The following is a 15,961-nucleotide window of genomic DNA, read 5'->3' as shown; positions in this document are numbered from 1 at the left end:
ATCACTTGGGGTTAGGTATTGGGTTGAATATCCCAGGGATCCCATAGTAGATAGCATTTGAGAACAGAAAAAAATAAAAACCAGGCAGTCAAGGGAGAAGCCTGGGGATATGTGAGCTCTCAGAAGACACTTCACCTTTTCACCCAGAGAAGAGGTGAGAGGAGTGTTGGAGGAGAGAAAAATATGATGAATTGGGCCAGAAACTAGTGTTTGGTCATCTGGCATATGCTGTCTTCTGCTCTGGTAGATGGTCAGGGCACCTGCAACAAGACAGACATGAGATAGATGAGTCCTGAGGTCCTTCTGAGATGCCATTATCCTGCCCTTTCCCAGTTCTCCAACAACTTTTCAGTCACATTTGAGTCCACAACCTCCTCCCACTTTCCATCCTCCTATACTGTGTCTCTGGTTCACAGCTTTGACAAAGATGAATCCTTCCCTTCCCTTCCCACAGCATGACTCACAAGGGCCCTTGCTGTCTGGATGCCCCACCTGAGCGCCGGCCTCGGATGATGAGGATGGTTCCCACCACGGTGCCCACGAGGGCCACATCCAACCCGAGGGCACAGACCACAGTCTCTGTCAGCTCCGAAAGAGGGGTTGGAATCTCAGGTTCTGTGAAATGAAGGTGTGGGAGTCAGAGTGCTGTGCTGGTCTATATACATGCATGTAGGAAGGGGTGGGGGTGGGTTGTGCTGGTTCTACAAGGACTCAGGGCACAGGCTTAGAGAGGAGAATGAAGTCAATCATTAGAAATCATTGAAGTTTTGAAAAAAATCTTTGTGACATAAGATTTATGGGCTTAACAGAGATAATACCTAAAGAGATAGAACTTACACATACCCCAGTGTTTCAGGAGTGGCTCCTCCAGGCCCCAGTGCTCCACCTTGCAGTCAAAAACATCATCATCAGAAGGGAGGAAGGTGAGGTAACTGATTTTGAGGAAGGAATAATCTTGCTTGGTGAGGAAGCTGGTCTCGAACACACCCTCTGTGACTGAGTGCCCATTCTTTAACCATGTGATGTTGATCACAGGCGGGAAGATGTTGTCCACAAGACAGATAAGGATGTTGGGCTGGCCCAGCATAACAGCAGACTTGGGGAACACAGTCACCCCAGGGACCTCTGTGATGAGGGAATAGCACTGGCATGAATTGTAAAGAACTCTGCCCTGAGGTTCCACTCTGCATCCTGCTGGAACCTTCTGACCACTATTTCTCCATCTAAGAAGGGACAAGATCTTGTTTCCCTTCTGCTTGGGAAATGCTATATTATGTGGGGTGCACTTTGTCCCTGTGCCCTTCTCTCCTGGTGCTCTTATTAAGGTAGGAGGTCTATGGGGTCCTTCTTTGAAAGACTCAAGGACCGTGTTATGGGGGTAAGAATCCTTTTATTATATGGAAAAGTATGTGATTTTTGAGATGGGGACGATGAGGGTTCAGTAAAAACTATGAGAAGACTTGAGGACTACTTGGAAAGGAGAGTTTTATAGAACAGTGAATGATTATCCTTAGGGAAGTAGGGACTAAGGCCTTTTATGGAAGGAGAGTCAGGAGAGGAAAGAAGGACACATATACCATTGGTAGCAGCAGTAGAGTTGGAACGTTTAATCACGACGTCCAAGTTGTGTTTTATTGTTTCTATACTGGTGAGTCCACCCTGTGGGTCAAAACTTGTAAGTTTGCCAAACACAGGCAGCCGCCAGAAAGTTTCTTTCTTCTTTAGGTCCACGTAGAATATCTCATCTCCATCAAATTCAAAGCTGTACTGGCCAGAGGGACCGTAAGACTGGTACATGGTTATGCCATAGGTTCCAATGAGGTCAGCTAATCAGTGAGGTGAAGAACAAGAAAGTGAAAAACAGAGAGAAACCAATCTTATTAAACAAATGATGGGAGAAATTGATATTTAAATATTGTAGTGTCCATCTTTGGCACAGTCTATAGTAAAATTCCCAGCACCTATTTCCTGCTCCCTCAGTGTTGGTAGCTGTTCTGTTAGAATCCAGCCTATCTTTCCACTATAACATATTCCTCATGGGCAGAATCGCACAGGCCTTGCTCACTGCTATTCCTTGTGTAACTACTGCTATTCCCTGTGGTGCCTGCCACATGGTAAGTGTATGATGAAGACTGCAACGGCATGAAAGAAGGAACAAATAAAATATTATGGTTTTAGCTTTCTTCCCCACAGATTGAGTTTACTTCCCTCTGATTCATAATTTTCTCCCTCTTCATTCTTTCACCAATCAAAACACATTCACTATGGCTCCTCTTCCCTCAGGACTGGCTCAGAGCAGAACATTTTCTACACAAGAATACCTTCTTTTTTTTTTTCAAATCAAAACTACAATGAGATATCATCTTATACCAGTGAGAATGGCACATACTAAAAAAACTAGCAACAGCAAATATTGGCCAGGTTGTGGAGAAAAAGGAACTCTCCTGCACTGCTGGTAGGAGTGCAAACTGGTCCAACCACTATGGAGAGTTGTGTGGAGATTTCTTGACCTACTAAAGATAGAGCTTCCATATGATCCAGCAATTTCACTCCTAGGTATTTACCCAAATGACACAGAAACAGTAATTCCAAAGGGCACCTGCATCCCTATGTTTATAGCAGCACTATTTACAATAGCGAAGCTATGGAAACAACCCAAATGCCCCAAAATAGATGACTGGATCAAGAAGATGTGGTACTTATACACAATGGAATATTACTCAGCATTCAAAAAAGATAAACACATGCAGTTTGCAGCAACACGGATGGAGCTGGAAGGGATCATGCTCAGCGAAATAAGTCAGAAACAAAAAGAAAAATACTGGATGGTTTCACTCATAGCAGGAATTTAGAAAATCTAAATAAGGGACCAGGAAATAGACTAATTAATACAAAGTAGAAATCAAAATCGACAAGCAACTATGGACCAGAGACACACTGCAGGGGTTGGGGGGCAGGGAGAGGAAGGATTAGGGTCAAAATAAGGGGGGGTGCAATTGTATGGGGAATATAACCAAAATGAAAGTGCATACATTGTGCAAAAATGAAAAATGATGTAGGAATTATATAAAATAAAATATTTTTAAAAAACCCTCTTTTTTTAACCAAGGAAAAGTACACAGGATCTTATAATCTTTTTGTTTCCTCTATTACAGCATATAAGAAAGAATATTACAAGGACAGCAACAATTCTATAAATACACAAAAAGGAAATAATGTCTCTCAGTTCTCTGTTTTGTTAACAGTGTGATCCTTAAAGAGGTACATCTGATTCCTTGTGAAATAAGAAAATGGGTACTTTATTACATTATGCATTTCTGTAGTTCATCATTCCTTTTCTTTTCCTTGAAGATTGCTATTCCACTTTTCTTCCCCCTTCCTGACACAACACCTAAATTCATTGAGATGCAAGATGATCTGTAGCCTTTTTCCTGGAATGGACAAGGTATTGATCTAAGCATGGTAAAGCAGAAAGGAGACCAGCCCAGTATGACTCTGCCCGAATGAACCTGACTGGACAATTTTATTAGGACACATATGAGACCTTCCCCATTTCCTTTCCTTCCTTTATTACTCATTTACTGAGCATCAACCCAGTGTCAGGCTTTGTGGGAGGCAAGGTCTGGACACCATGGTCTGCTGTCCCGTAGCTGACTGAATATTAGGAGAAGCAGGTGAGTGAAGGAGCAAACACTGTGTATTGTGGTGAGTTCTGTAATGGGGACATCCATAGCTTTACACTCCAGCTTCCTCCACAAATACCTCACCTGCCAATCAACAAAGCCATGTTATTGTCTCATGTTCTTTTTTTTTTTTAAAGATTTATTTTTTAAATTATTTTTTATTTATTTATACAAGCACTGGGTACAGTCAGAAGCGCGGGAGGGTGAGAGAATTCACCACAGCCAGAGCGGGGAGCAGAGCAGGCAGAAGGACCGAAGTACACTGCTGGGAGCAGCGGGCGGCAGGAGAGGTCTGCGTGCCATGTGGGACCCTCCTCCGGTGGCCGGGGAGCAGCCGGGGATCGAACCGGTGCTGCAGAGGCTGCGGGCAGCTTCACAACCCAGCGCTCAACCGCTGCACCACCGGGGAGGCCCTTCTCATGCTCTTTTGATGAGAAAATATATTACTGAGCAAATGAATATAATAAAGATCCCAGGAGAACTTCCATCCCGGGTACAATGCAGGCATAATTAACAAGTTTGCTTACTTATAGCTCTTTTCCTTTAAAGATTCATGTCTGGGACCTCAGCACTCCTATCTAAACAAAGTCGCATTTCAAAAGGGTTGGGTAGCCAGTCAAAGCTGGTCTGTCTCTCCAAGGCCATCTCTGGATGTCTGCATCTTTCTCTCTCTGCGTGTCCCTGTGTCTGGGGACTTTGCAGTAAATGGTTGTGCCTGCTGAAAAACAACACTATCAATGTAACAAATATGAAGACAGTTATATATAAAAGGAACACTTTGGATATTCAAGACAGGGAGCTTTGTGTCAGGATGTAGGGGCAGGATGGTCACTGAGCAGGTTTATCTATGATGTGGACAGATGGGGTAAAGGAGAGTCCTGAAGCCCTTGGTGGCTTCTCAGGCTTTTATTGAGCATTACATGTAGTGTGGCAAACAGGTACATGGCAGGCAGGGGTGCTGGGAGGCCAGGAGACCACTAGGCCTCCAAGCTCCCAGCAAGTCTTCACTCTGGGCTTCTCTGGCTTCTTTCTCCCCTTCCGACTCCTGCCTCTCTCCTTGCTTCTGCTTCTCTTGGTAACTATCTCAGTACTCCTCCCACGGGCCACATAAGTAAATAAGGCAGTTTGAAACAATGTAACAGCTGCAGGTGCCCCATCAGGCAGGGCAATCCTAATGGTGGGAGGACAGAAAAGCCTGAAAAGATTTACCCTATACAGGACCTCACCAAAACTCTGTGGAACTGAGAAAGGGCTATCCCTGCAGCCAGAGGTGAGCTTAAAAAAAAAATGCGGGCAAGCCAGATCTCCCTCTCGCCGCCAGTTGGAGCACAGAGGGTGATTCAGCCATTTGGTGCCCGGGGCAATCCAGCCACTGCCAGGGCAGTCTGTGGGACCTCAATCCCCCTCTGGAATTAAGTAAATACAGAAGGAGGAGATTTTCAGGGACAGCACCCATTAACATATCCATAATACCACTGCCCTACTGAAATTTTGGCATAACAGTACTGGACTCCATTGGCCACCAGTTTCCGACATCCCAGAAAGAGCACACCAAAGAGATGCTGGCCAGTATCAGCGTCACAGTGTCCCAACACATAGGACAAATTAGAAAACAAGCAGCAGGGAGAAGAAAAATTACAAGCAACCAAGCAAGTCCTCAGGGAAAAGATACACCACAAAAAGAAAATCAACCACTAGATTGCAACAATAGTGACTTGGAAGATCTGAGCCTTCCTGCTAGAGAATTTAAAATTGCCATCATTAAAAAACTGAAAGAAGTCAAAAATAATATGGGAAAAATAATGAATGATCAGAAGATTGAAATTGAGTCCCTAAGAGGGAAGTGTAAGAAATGCAGAAGACCAAAGGATTAATGGAGGAGCTAAAGAACTCTGGGAAAAGCAATGAAAGCAGAATAGATAAAATGGAAGAATGAATAAGCACTCTCGAAGACACAGAAATAGAAAGAACCAAAACAGAAAAGGAAAGAGAAGTGTGAAGGAAAAAAATGAAGAAAGACTTCGGGAACAATCTGACTCTACGAGGAAAGGAAATACAACAGTTATAGGAATCTCAGAAGGAGGGGAGAGAGACATAGGAACAGAGAAAATATTCAAGGAAATAATTGAAGCAAACTTTTCAAACATGAAAAAGGAGCTGAAAATAGACATACAAGAAGCAAGAAGAACACCAAACTTCTATGATGAAAGGAGAAATACAGCAAGACACATAATAGTGAAGCTCCCAAGATTCCAAGACAAGAAAAAAATAATGAAGCTGACAAGAGGGAAGAAACAGATAACATACAAGGGAAAACCAATCAGGCTGACATCAGACTTCTCCAAAGAAACGCTATGGGCAAGGAGAGAGTGGAGGGACATAGTCAACAAACTCTAAGACAACAAATGCCAACCAAGAATACTTTATCCCACAAAGCTTTCCTTCCTCTATGAAGAAAGAATAAGGACATTCCCGACAAAGAGAAATTCCAGAATTTCATTATGACTAAATCCCCACTCCAAAAAAATACTACAAGGAGTCCTAAAGCCGGAACAAACAAAGGGATGAATAAGAAAAAAAAAAAGACAAAAAAATAAAACTACAGAAAAAACAAACAAAATGGCAAATACAGACACTAACAAATCAATATTAACTCTAAATGTAAATGGACTAATTCTTCAATAAAAAGATGCAGAGTCCCAGACTGGATTAAGAAACAAAACCCAACAGTTTGCTGTCTCCAGGAAACACATTTAACTACAAAAGAGAAAAACAGACTGAAAGCAAAAGGATGGAAAACAATCCTACAAGCAAACGAACCAAGAAAGAAGGCAGGAACAGCTATACTTATATCAGATAAAACAGACTTTGCACTCAAAAAGGTAAAAAGAGACCCAGACAGTCACTACATTATGACCAAGGGGACAATACATCAAGAATATATATCACTCATTAACATATATTCACCAAAAGAAGGAGCACCAAAATATATCAGACAACTATTATCATCTCTGAAAACAGACATCAGAGAAAATACATATGTAGTAGGAGACTTCAGCACACCACTATCAACAATGGATAGCTCAATGAGACAAAAAAAAAGTAAGGACACTAAAGCTCTAAATAAGGATCTAGACCTTATGGGCTTAACAGACATCTATAGAACACTACAGCCAAAAAATCTGAGTACACATCTTTCTCAAGCACACACAGATCATTCTCCAGGATCGATCACATACTGGGACACAAGACAAACATCAACAGATACACCAAGATAGAAATCATACCAACCATCTTCTCTGACCATGAAGGCATCAAACTAGAAATAAACCATAAAAAGAAGGCAAGGAACTCTCCTACCTCATGGAGATTGAAATCCACACTACTGGAAGACCACTGGACTAATGAGAAGATTAAAGAAGAAATTAAAAAATACTTTGAGTTGAATGACAAGGAGGACACCAGCTTCCAGAATGTATGGGATGCAGCAAAAGCAGTAATAAGAGGAAAATATATAGCAATAGAGGTTCATATCAACAAACTAGAAAGAACTCAAAGAAACAACCTAATCTCAAAGCCCAAAGAACTAGAAAAAAGAACAACAAAAAACCCTAAAACCAGGTCTGCTGCTTTATGTGGGTAACTCCCTGGCCAGCCAGGGATTGAACTCGTGCTGCAGTGGTTGCAGGTAGCTTTGTAGTGCTGTGTCTTAACGCTTTGCACCACCACAGACGTCCTAACTTAATCTTCATCCCCAGCAGGATGTCATACAAATGGAACTTCTGATATTGACTGTTGCTACCCCAAGAAAAAACTGTAAGACACAGGAGTTTTAATGCCAGGCTAATCTGAGTCCTTTAACAAACTTCCTCACGCGTGGACCAAAAACAATCCCAGGCCTGGCCCTAACTGAGCTCCTGTTATTATGGATTTAGTTCCTAAGCCGTGCCACAGAGGTATGGCCAGAACCTGCTACTATTGGAAACCTCAGAGGGGTATCCAAAAATGCCCAGCTCAACATAAAAAGCCTGGTACTTTGGGAAAGTGTCAATTTTGGTAAAAGCACCCTTCTCCTTCCTATACAAATAACTGGGAAAATTATAAATCAGCTCAAGACCCCTGTGCAGCTAATAAAGTGACCGGTTTTGGTAGTTTCAAACTCTTGCACCCTTTACCTACCTGGATTTAAAAAAAAGAGGAATGCTTTCTGTCTCTGCCTGGCTCCACAAAACTGGTCACTGTCTTATCAAAACAAAAGTCTCCCCTAACTTCTGGTGAATTTAGGATACCAAGTTTCTAACAGGATACAAATCTGCCAGCAACAAGTAAGGTACCTACTAGGCTTTCATCCTGCACAGAACAAAATTGGGGACAAAGAAAAATAGGTCATTATTTGGACTAAAATATAAAAATTGTCTTTTGAGGATAACAGACCTTGGGACATGTTTCCACACTCAGGCAGGCTGCCAGCTGCGCGCTGTCTAATCTCTTCACATACAAAAAGAGGATGGTATCTGAAAGGTTCCGCGTGGTAAAGAAAAGGAGAGCCAGTCTAAATTTCTCAAAGGCAGGGAAAATTTATTGCGCCCCGGGTGGACCTCATGGACCCAAGATGGGGGTCAGTGAAGCCGCGTACATGTTGTCAGGGGGAGGCAGGCTTTTATAGGTAGGAAACTGGGTTCCTATGGAGGGAAAAAGTTTGTAGGGCCAGTGGAGGTACTTTGTCTGAGAAAAGATTTGTAGCGGGAGGGGGAGGCTCATTGTCTGAATCCTCTAGGCAGGCTTCCATATTCCTGTCCCCAGGTCGCCTTCCTAGTGGGTTTTTGTATTCCAGCCTCCTGCATGGACCTTTCAGTATCAATTTGAAAGTCCTAACTTAGGCTGTGTGGCCATGGCAATGCACAGCCTCCTACCAGTTTCTTGGTGGCCGGATGGCCTCTGCCTCAGGGCCCTAGCTAGCGCAAAACTCACAGGTCTCACTAGTAAGCAATTAAAGACAAAGACAAAGACAAGATCATTCAGCTGCTAAAAGACAAAACTCTGTGCAAATGGCTTTCATAGCTGGCCAGTAATAGCAGGATTCAAAATTCATGCTCTCTCACAATTGGGGTGTTCTCAGTTCAAGAGTCTGGATCTCTCAGTCTTTACAGTTGTGCTGAACACTTGCTTAAACCAAACAGTGCCAGCTCCCCGCTCGCTCCCTGCTCCCAAACCCACTTAAACAAATCCTAGAGACAGCTTGCTAAACAAGAGTGGCAGGCATTGTGTGCAGCTAGAACTTCCATGTGTGGTGTCCCCATGTGCCTGGGGGAGGAGCAGCAATAAAAATAATTGATTGAGCCCCAAGTTAAAGGCGACCACCACGGTGCCCCCTCTGCCTCCAGTACCACCAGTGTAACTGCTCAGGTTCATGGAGGTTGGTGCCTTGGATGTGGCTCTGCAAAGGCAAGATCTCACAGAGGTACAAAGTCCATAGCTATGCCCAAGTGTCCCTCAGTGACAAAAGCTGCTGAGACATTGCCCATATCTAGAAGCTTCTTGCAGGAAAATACCTGCAGGACAGGTAATGCTGTCAAGGAATCTTGCACTTTCCAAGGAGAATGGTATGCACAGAGGGGCACTACTCTTTGCTCTGACTCTTGGAAGGGACTGGGCAGTTAATATCTTCTCAGACTCATGCTATGCTTTCGATTCAACAAATTTGGTAATGATAAAATAGTCTGGTTATGCTTATTTTCCTACAATTATTGTTAACACACAAGTGTTAGTTTTTAAGAACTTACTAAAAACAAACAAACATACATTAAATTTAGACAATGCCCCTGAGAGTTTATCATCTGACAATTCATTGGGCTTGTTGTAAAATGAAAAGAGCAACGTCACAGCACGGTGGTAAAGGGCTCAGCAGTAAAGAGCCGTGTAAAGTTAAGTCTGTTTTAAAAGAGAGGGAAATGGCAAGCTTCGCACCATCTTCCTAATGCTATTATGTTTGGAACTGACAACTCTTCTTTGTTTCTGCACTTGCTTGCTCATCCATGACAAGCTCATCCACTGTTACAGTGCCCAAGGGTGGAAAAGCGATCAACATTTTCCCTGTTGGTTCCTGGAAAATGCTCACAGTTACAGGTGACGTCATAAAAATTAAAAGGTTAAGATTAACAGTAATGCTAAGCTGCATCTACACTAAAGAAGGATAAGAAGATACAGGTGCCAAAAAAGACTTGTCACTGGTTTCTTCATCAAATTCCAGGCAGAGGGGGGAATGGCAAAGGCTGCCTGATGAAAAATAAACTTGTATTAAAATGGCAAATACAGACTGTGCTGGCATCCAACCACGCGAAATTGCATGCATCTCCTAGTGCTGAAAGAGTTAAAGGCTTGCCTCATCCAGATAAAAGGAAGGCCAACAGGGACAAGGACACTAGGTAATCCTGGAATTCAGACTCCCCTGACACAGTGCCACAAAGTTCAGGGAAAGTTAAGTAAGCCACACCATTAAGAACATTTTATCCAGAGTTGTGTGAAAAAAAGAAAAAAAAGAGAGAAAAACCCCCAGAGAACTGCCCCAGGCTGTAGATATCACAGTGAGCTTCAGGCAGCACACCTTTAGAGAGCCTACCCCCAACACAGTCCCCTGGTATATCAGTGCCAGCCAGGTGACATGGTCTGGGTAGCAGATTAAAAAGGCCTCCCAAACCCACATGATTGGCCCCTCTGCTGTTATTGTAGCTACTCCTGCTGCTTTAAAGATCTCACCCCCTTGGGTGCATCACTCCTGAGTGAAATGGCCTGCAAACCAGAAATAGGACACTTCAGCCAGCAGATGGACAGCAGCCCCTGACCCAGAGAATCCCCTCCGCTTGAGACTACAAATGGATCAACACACCAAGGCAGCCTTAGACATCAAGCTCTGCTCTGGCCACACCTGGGAAGCTGGTCAGTCTAAGCACAGCAGAAGCTTGAGGACCTTCTACATGTGTGACCTCTTGTTTGTATTTTTACTGTTCCTGTAATGACTGTCTTTGCAGTTGGCCTAGTTGAGGTGGCCTCTGACCACTGGGGTTGAGAAGCATGCCTTCTTTTTGCCTTAGGCTACCTGATAAGTGTGTGGACATAATTGTTTCAAATGTTTGCTAAAATGAGCCTGCTTGTCATGTCAGTATGTCCCACAGCAGCCCCTCACCCTCTCTTCTGTATGTGAGGACTTATCTCCCAAACACCGAGTAATTGCAATTAAGCCAGGGTGTGTACCCAGCCGGAAAAAAGGGCCACAAAGAACAAGGGAGCTCTCTGGTCTCCTACTGTTAGGGGGAAAGGATTACCCCCCTGGGCTTCTTCCCTCTTTCCCCACAGATGCCTGTGTCCCAGCTATGAGACATAATCAGTGCTGCACACATGGCTCTCAACTGCGTGCTGTAACGCGGCTCTTGCTTCAGATTGCTGGATTTGCATAAAACCAAAGTCCTGCCCAGTATGAGGGAGTCATACTCAACCCAGGTTTGTTCCCTCCAAAGGTATCACCGAACTCCTTGAATCTTATCCCAGGTCCTGTGTCAATGTGGGAAATGCTACAAACCCTTTGACTCACACTTCTAAGATTTGTGCCACAGATGGCCCTTACCTGGCCTGTGATCAGGGAGTGTATCAATGTGTTACTCTATACAAACAATTCTGCTTTGTTGTAAATTTGGTGCCTTTGCCTTACTAAGAGAGTCCCTGTGACCACCCCACTTGTAGTGGGCCTGCTGACTGCATCCGGAGAATCTGAGGTAAAAGCCTCAAATCCATTATAAAGGGCCATGTGGCTGACTCAAGTAAAATTTTAATGCTTTCATTAGATCAGCCTTAGCCCTCCAATGCCAACTTGACTTCTTGGCAGCTGCAATGCTCCAAAACCTGCAAAGACTCGACCTGTTCACCACTGCATTTGCAGTGGTATCTATCTGCATGTGCAAGAATAATGTTGCTTCTATGCAAACAAATTTGGGGTGGTTCAAAAACATCCACCCAGCTCCAGGACCAAACTGATGGCAGGGAAGAGGTCCTGCAGTAGCCAACCCAGTAAGATTCCTCCTCTCTGGGGTTCCTGTGACTTTCACCTCATAATGGCCGCTGGGTAAATAATCAGGGTTCCCTTTAAAAAAGGGATATAGGTGATGCCCTGTGAGAAAAAGAACTCACAAGGGCATCAGAGGGGGTAATGATGAGAAAATATATTATTGAGCAAATGAATATAATAAATATTCCAGCAGAACTTCCAGCCCAGGTGCAATGAACACTCCAATGCAGGCATAATTAACAAGTTTGCTTACTTACAGCACCTGCCTTTTGAAGATTCATGGCCAGGGCCTCAGCACTCCTGTCTAAACAAAGTTGCATTGCAGAAGGGCTGGGTAGCCAGTCAAAGCTGGTCTGTCTCTCCACAGCCATCCTGAGTGCTTGTCTCTTTCTGCCTTTGCTGGTCCTCCCCTGCCTTGTCTGGGGACTTTGCATCAAATGGTTGTGGCTGCTGAAACACGATGCTATCAATGTAACAGATATGGGCACAGTTGTGTATAAAAGGAACCCTTGGTCTTTAAATGGGTGCTCAGACCTAATGGGGCTACCGAGGTCTGAGACCCCATGCATGAGTGATAAAGCATTTCCTGACCTTACCATCCTGAAGTACCACTTGTTCTTTCTCTGTCTGGGTAAAAGGCTAGAATTTCTACAACACTCTAGTGTGTGGTTGGTTCTATTTTTTTCCCCTTAAAATGAAGTTTTCTTTTTAGGATTTCCCGTCAATTCATTCTTGAAGTATCTGCTTAGTTAACAAAGTTCTCTCAGTAAACATGTTTTGTTTTTTTTTTAACTTAAAGATTTATTTATGTATTTATACAAGCACTGGGTACAGTCAGAAGCGCGGGAGGGTGAGAGAATTCACCAGAGCCAGAGAAGGGAGCAGAACAGGCAGAAGGACCGAAGCACACTGCTGAGGGGAGCAGCGGGCGCGGCAGGAGAGGTCTGCGCGCCGTGTGGGACCCTTGCCTGGTGGCTGGGGATTGAACCGGTGCTGCAGAGGCTGCGGGCAGCTTTGCAACCCAGTGCTCAACCACTGCGCCACCAGGGGAGGCCCCTCAGTAAACATTTTTTTGTTTGTTTGTTATTGTTTTTTTGGTTTTTTTTGATGTCTTATAAATGGGTTTTATTTTATTTTATTATTATTTTTTTTTGATTAGTAAACATGTTTTTGACAGCATTATGACCTCCCATGCACTGTCCTGCTCTTCAAGTTTGTCTTTTCCTCACAGGAATCACTCTCTACCCTGCCCAGTATAACCCCCTTGGCTAAAAGGCCCCCATCTAAGCCTCCTTATCCTTGCAATGAGTTTTCTTGATTTTTTTCAAACATGAATATATTCAATTGCTCTTTTCATCTGGTATTTGCCTTGGGCTGCCTATAGTTTAAGAACATCACACTGCCAGGCCTGCTGACCCAATTCACTTTTATATTTTTAGCTTCAGCTGGGTCACTGTCCTGCTCAGTAATGGTCCTTCTGCTTTCCTGCTGCATATTCTTTATATCACTTGTCTGAGTCCCTGGGAGGTGGTGGGGGGAGGGAAGGAGCAGATAGCATGTCTTCTCATCTTTCAATCCCTAATACTAGGCTCACTGTATGCTCAAAAATGTATATTGAATGTCAATTGCTAGTCTTGAGAATCACAGAAGTTCTGGGGAGAATGATGGACACAGAAGGAGCAGAACTATATGAGCATCAGGACCAGCAGTGACTGGAGTCCCATTATGACTGGTGAGCCCCAAGCACTCTAGTCTTTGTGGTTCCCTTCCTCCATGAAAATAGTAAAAGTTATCCTTTATGACCATATTGGTATAAAGTCAAATATAATCCAGACTGAATTAAATGGTAGGATTTTTTTCTAAATTTAAAAATTGAAAAAGTAAAAACATCTTCATGGAGTCCTATAAGCACCACAGGCCTGTATCAGTGTACTAACTGTGCCCAATGTGATGTTGAAGGAATAAAATTTGGAAGTGCTCTTGAGAATCAGGTGAAATTCCCAGCACCAAACAAAGTTAGAGAGGGAACAGACATGGTTAATAATGATGCCGAAGAAGAGAGTAACTCCCATTCCACTTCCCCTTTGAACAATTCAGTTTTCTACTTTGGATTTTATAAACTCATACTGCATGTTTATAAAACAGTAAGGAAAAGAGCCAGGATGGACCCTGGAAGGAAAACAGGATAAAGAAATGTGTGAAGGCACCTGAGGGGAGAAACTTTCTATTGTGAAAAAAGAAAGCTTTACAATGCAAATCATGATAATAACAATATAATAATAATAATAATAAAGAAATGTGTGAAGAGAGGGTGGGATGAGGAGGAAAATGCAAGCAGGTAAGACCAAATAATTACTCTGCGCTTGCCCATTCTTCCTCTTATAAGAACCCTTAGAGGACGTGAAGTACAGATAATGTGGGCTAACAATCTGAGAACAATATAACTTAATTCACCAAATTTTTCCATACAAAATTCTGTTTATTTTAAAATAAAACTATTTATTTGTTAAAGAAAACAATTAGGCCATATCTGTAATAGTAATTTTAAAATAAGATCATTAAAATTTATATGTGTATACTTAGAAAACAGATCTACATGCCATTTTATTTAATTATTTATAAGGTGACATATGAGATAATTGAAATTAAGTGAAGACTGTTTGGTAAAATGACTTGCCTAAAGGTCACCCACTCCCTACCTGTGCCATTCCTGTAGTATATAAATCTGAGATGAAGAAAAAGTCACCCTTCTTTTTACCTAAATAGTATACATAATTCATGCAACTACTTACTCCAAGATAAATTACAGGAGATATAGACAAAAAGCTTCAGAAGTTGTTCAGAAAAATTTGGTAACAATTTTTGGTAACAAAACATCCACTCCTAAAACATCCCTACACTTTGAGGCAGTCATAAGTGACTGCCGGAAAGCCGAGGCTGTATTCACTGGATCCAGTATCAGAAACAGAACTATGTCCTTGGTAAATCCCACAATGGTGCAAGTAGCAAAAGGAGTGGGTTGGAATGCTGGTTTCCTGAAGAAAAACGGCCATACCTTTTAGATCTGCTTAGTATTGAGAATACACTTAGAGCCTCTATTAATTCTTTATTTTATTTTATTTTTTTTAAAGATTTATTTATTTATTTTATGCAAGCACTGGGTACAGTCAGAAGCACGGGAGGGTCAGAGAATTCACCAGAGCCAGAGCGGGAGCAGAGCAGGCAGAAGGACCGAGGTACACTGCTGAGGGGAGCAGCGGGTGGCAGGAGAGGTCTGTGCGCCATGTGGGACCCTCCTCTGGTGGCCGGGGAGCAGCCTGGGATCGAACCGTCGCTGCAGAGGCTGCGGACAGCTTCGGAACCCAGCGCTCAACCGCTGCGCCACCGGGGAGGCCCAGAGCCTCTATGATTTCTAAGTCAATCTTTTTTTTTTTTTTTAAAGATTTATTTACTTATACAAGAACTGGGGTACAGGCCAGATGCGTGGGAGGGTGAGAGAATTCACCAGAGACAGAGTGGGGAACACAACAGGCAGACTGATGAAATACACTGCTGAGGGGAGCAGCGGGCGAGGCAGGCGAGGTCTGTCGCTCCATGTGGGATTTTCACCGGCCGGCCGGGATCGAAACTGCACAGCAGAGGCTGTGGACAGCTTCACAGCACTGCGTTCAACCGCCTGCGCCACCAGGGGAGGCCCATCTCTATTTTTTCTCTTCCAATTCCCTGTTTCCAATTCTAGTACCCACACCCTTCAAACCTGCACTCACCCACAATGTCTTCACCTCTGCAGGGACTCATCACGGTGGTCAGAGTGAGGGCCCCCAGAATCAGAGCTCTGTATAGGACCATCATCTTCTCAAAGTGGTCTCAGCAGTTGCTGATTGAGTTGAACAATGGTGAGAATCAAGCTGAAGAAATGTGAAGATATTCCAACCAAATCCTGCCCCAGCAGGTACTGACCAATCAGAAAAGTCTCCTGTATGACGCTTCTGTTGCCACTTGAAGCTTTTGTTCTAAGGGACCTGGAAGAGCTTGGGGAATCCCCAGGTTCTGCTGCAGCTTCCACTCAGAGTGGACCTGAGAAAAATTTATGAAAGGAGAGAGAATATTAACTCAGAATCTTGTCATATGTGTGTATGCCTGCTGGTGCGAGACCGGTGAGAATTTCTAAGCAGTCTCATAGATAGTGAGGTCATCACTATATGTCTTTCAGGATTTT

The 15,961-nt window shown here is 43.4% G+C and overlaps 1 protein-coding gene across 1 annotated transcript; it reads right to left on the bottom strand.

Moving 5' to 3' along the window:
- Nucleotides 1-460: 460 nt before the first annotated feature.
- On the bottom strand, nucleotides 461-15,638 carry LOC119252310 (SLA class II histocompatibility antigen, DQ haplotype D alpha chain-like). Its single transcript, XM_037519486.2, has 4 exons — nucleotides 15,510-15,638; nucleotides 1,578-1,826; nucleotides 844-1,125; nucleotides 461-615 (listed from the first exon to the last, which is right to left on the bottom strand). The coding sequence occupies exons 1-4, from the start codon at nucleotides 15,592-15,594 to the stop codon at nucleotides 461-463; spliced, it is 771 nt and encodes a 256-aa protein (XP_037375383.1). The 5' UTR covers nucleotides 15,595-15,638.
- Nucleotides 15,639-15,961: the final 323 nt, after the last annotated feature.

Source organism: Talpa occidentalis, unplaced genomic scaffold (assembly GCF_014898055.3).
Source record: "Talpa occidentalis isolate TD23 unplaced genomic scaffold, MPIMG_talOcc4v2.1 talOcc4.2, whole genome shotgun sequence".
Taxonomy (NCBI): Eukaryota; Metazoa; Chordata; class Mammalia; order Eulipotyphla; family Talpidae; genus Talpa; species Talpa occidentalis.
Note: the sequence above shows the minus strand (reverse complement) of the source record. Positions and strands in the feature narration are given on the sequence as shown.

Coding starts and splice junctions, on each gene's coding strand:
- LOC119252310 (XM_037519486.2), bottom strand. CDS start 15,594: ATGATGGTCCTATACAGAGCTCTGATTCTGGGGGCCCTCACTCTGACC. Junction 1,126..1,577: donor CTCTACTGCTGCTACCAATG/GTATATGTGTCC, acceptor CCCTCATCACAG/AGGTCCCTGGGGTGACTGTG. Junction 616..843: donor GCCACTCCTGAAACACTGGG/GTATGTGTAAGT, acceptor TTCATTTCACAG/AACCTGAGATTCCAACCCCT.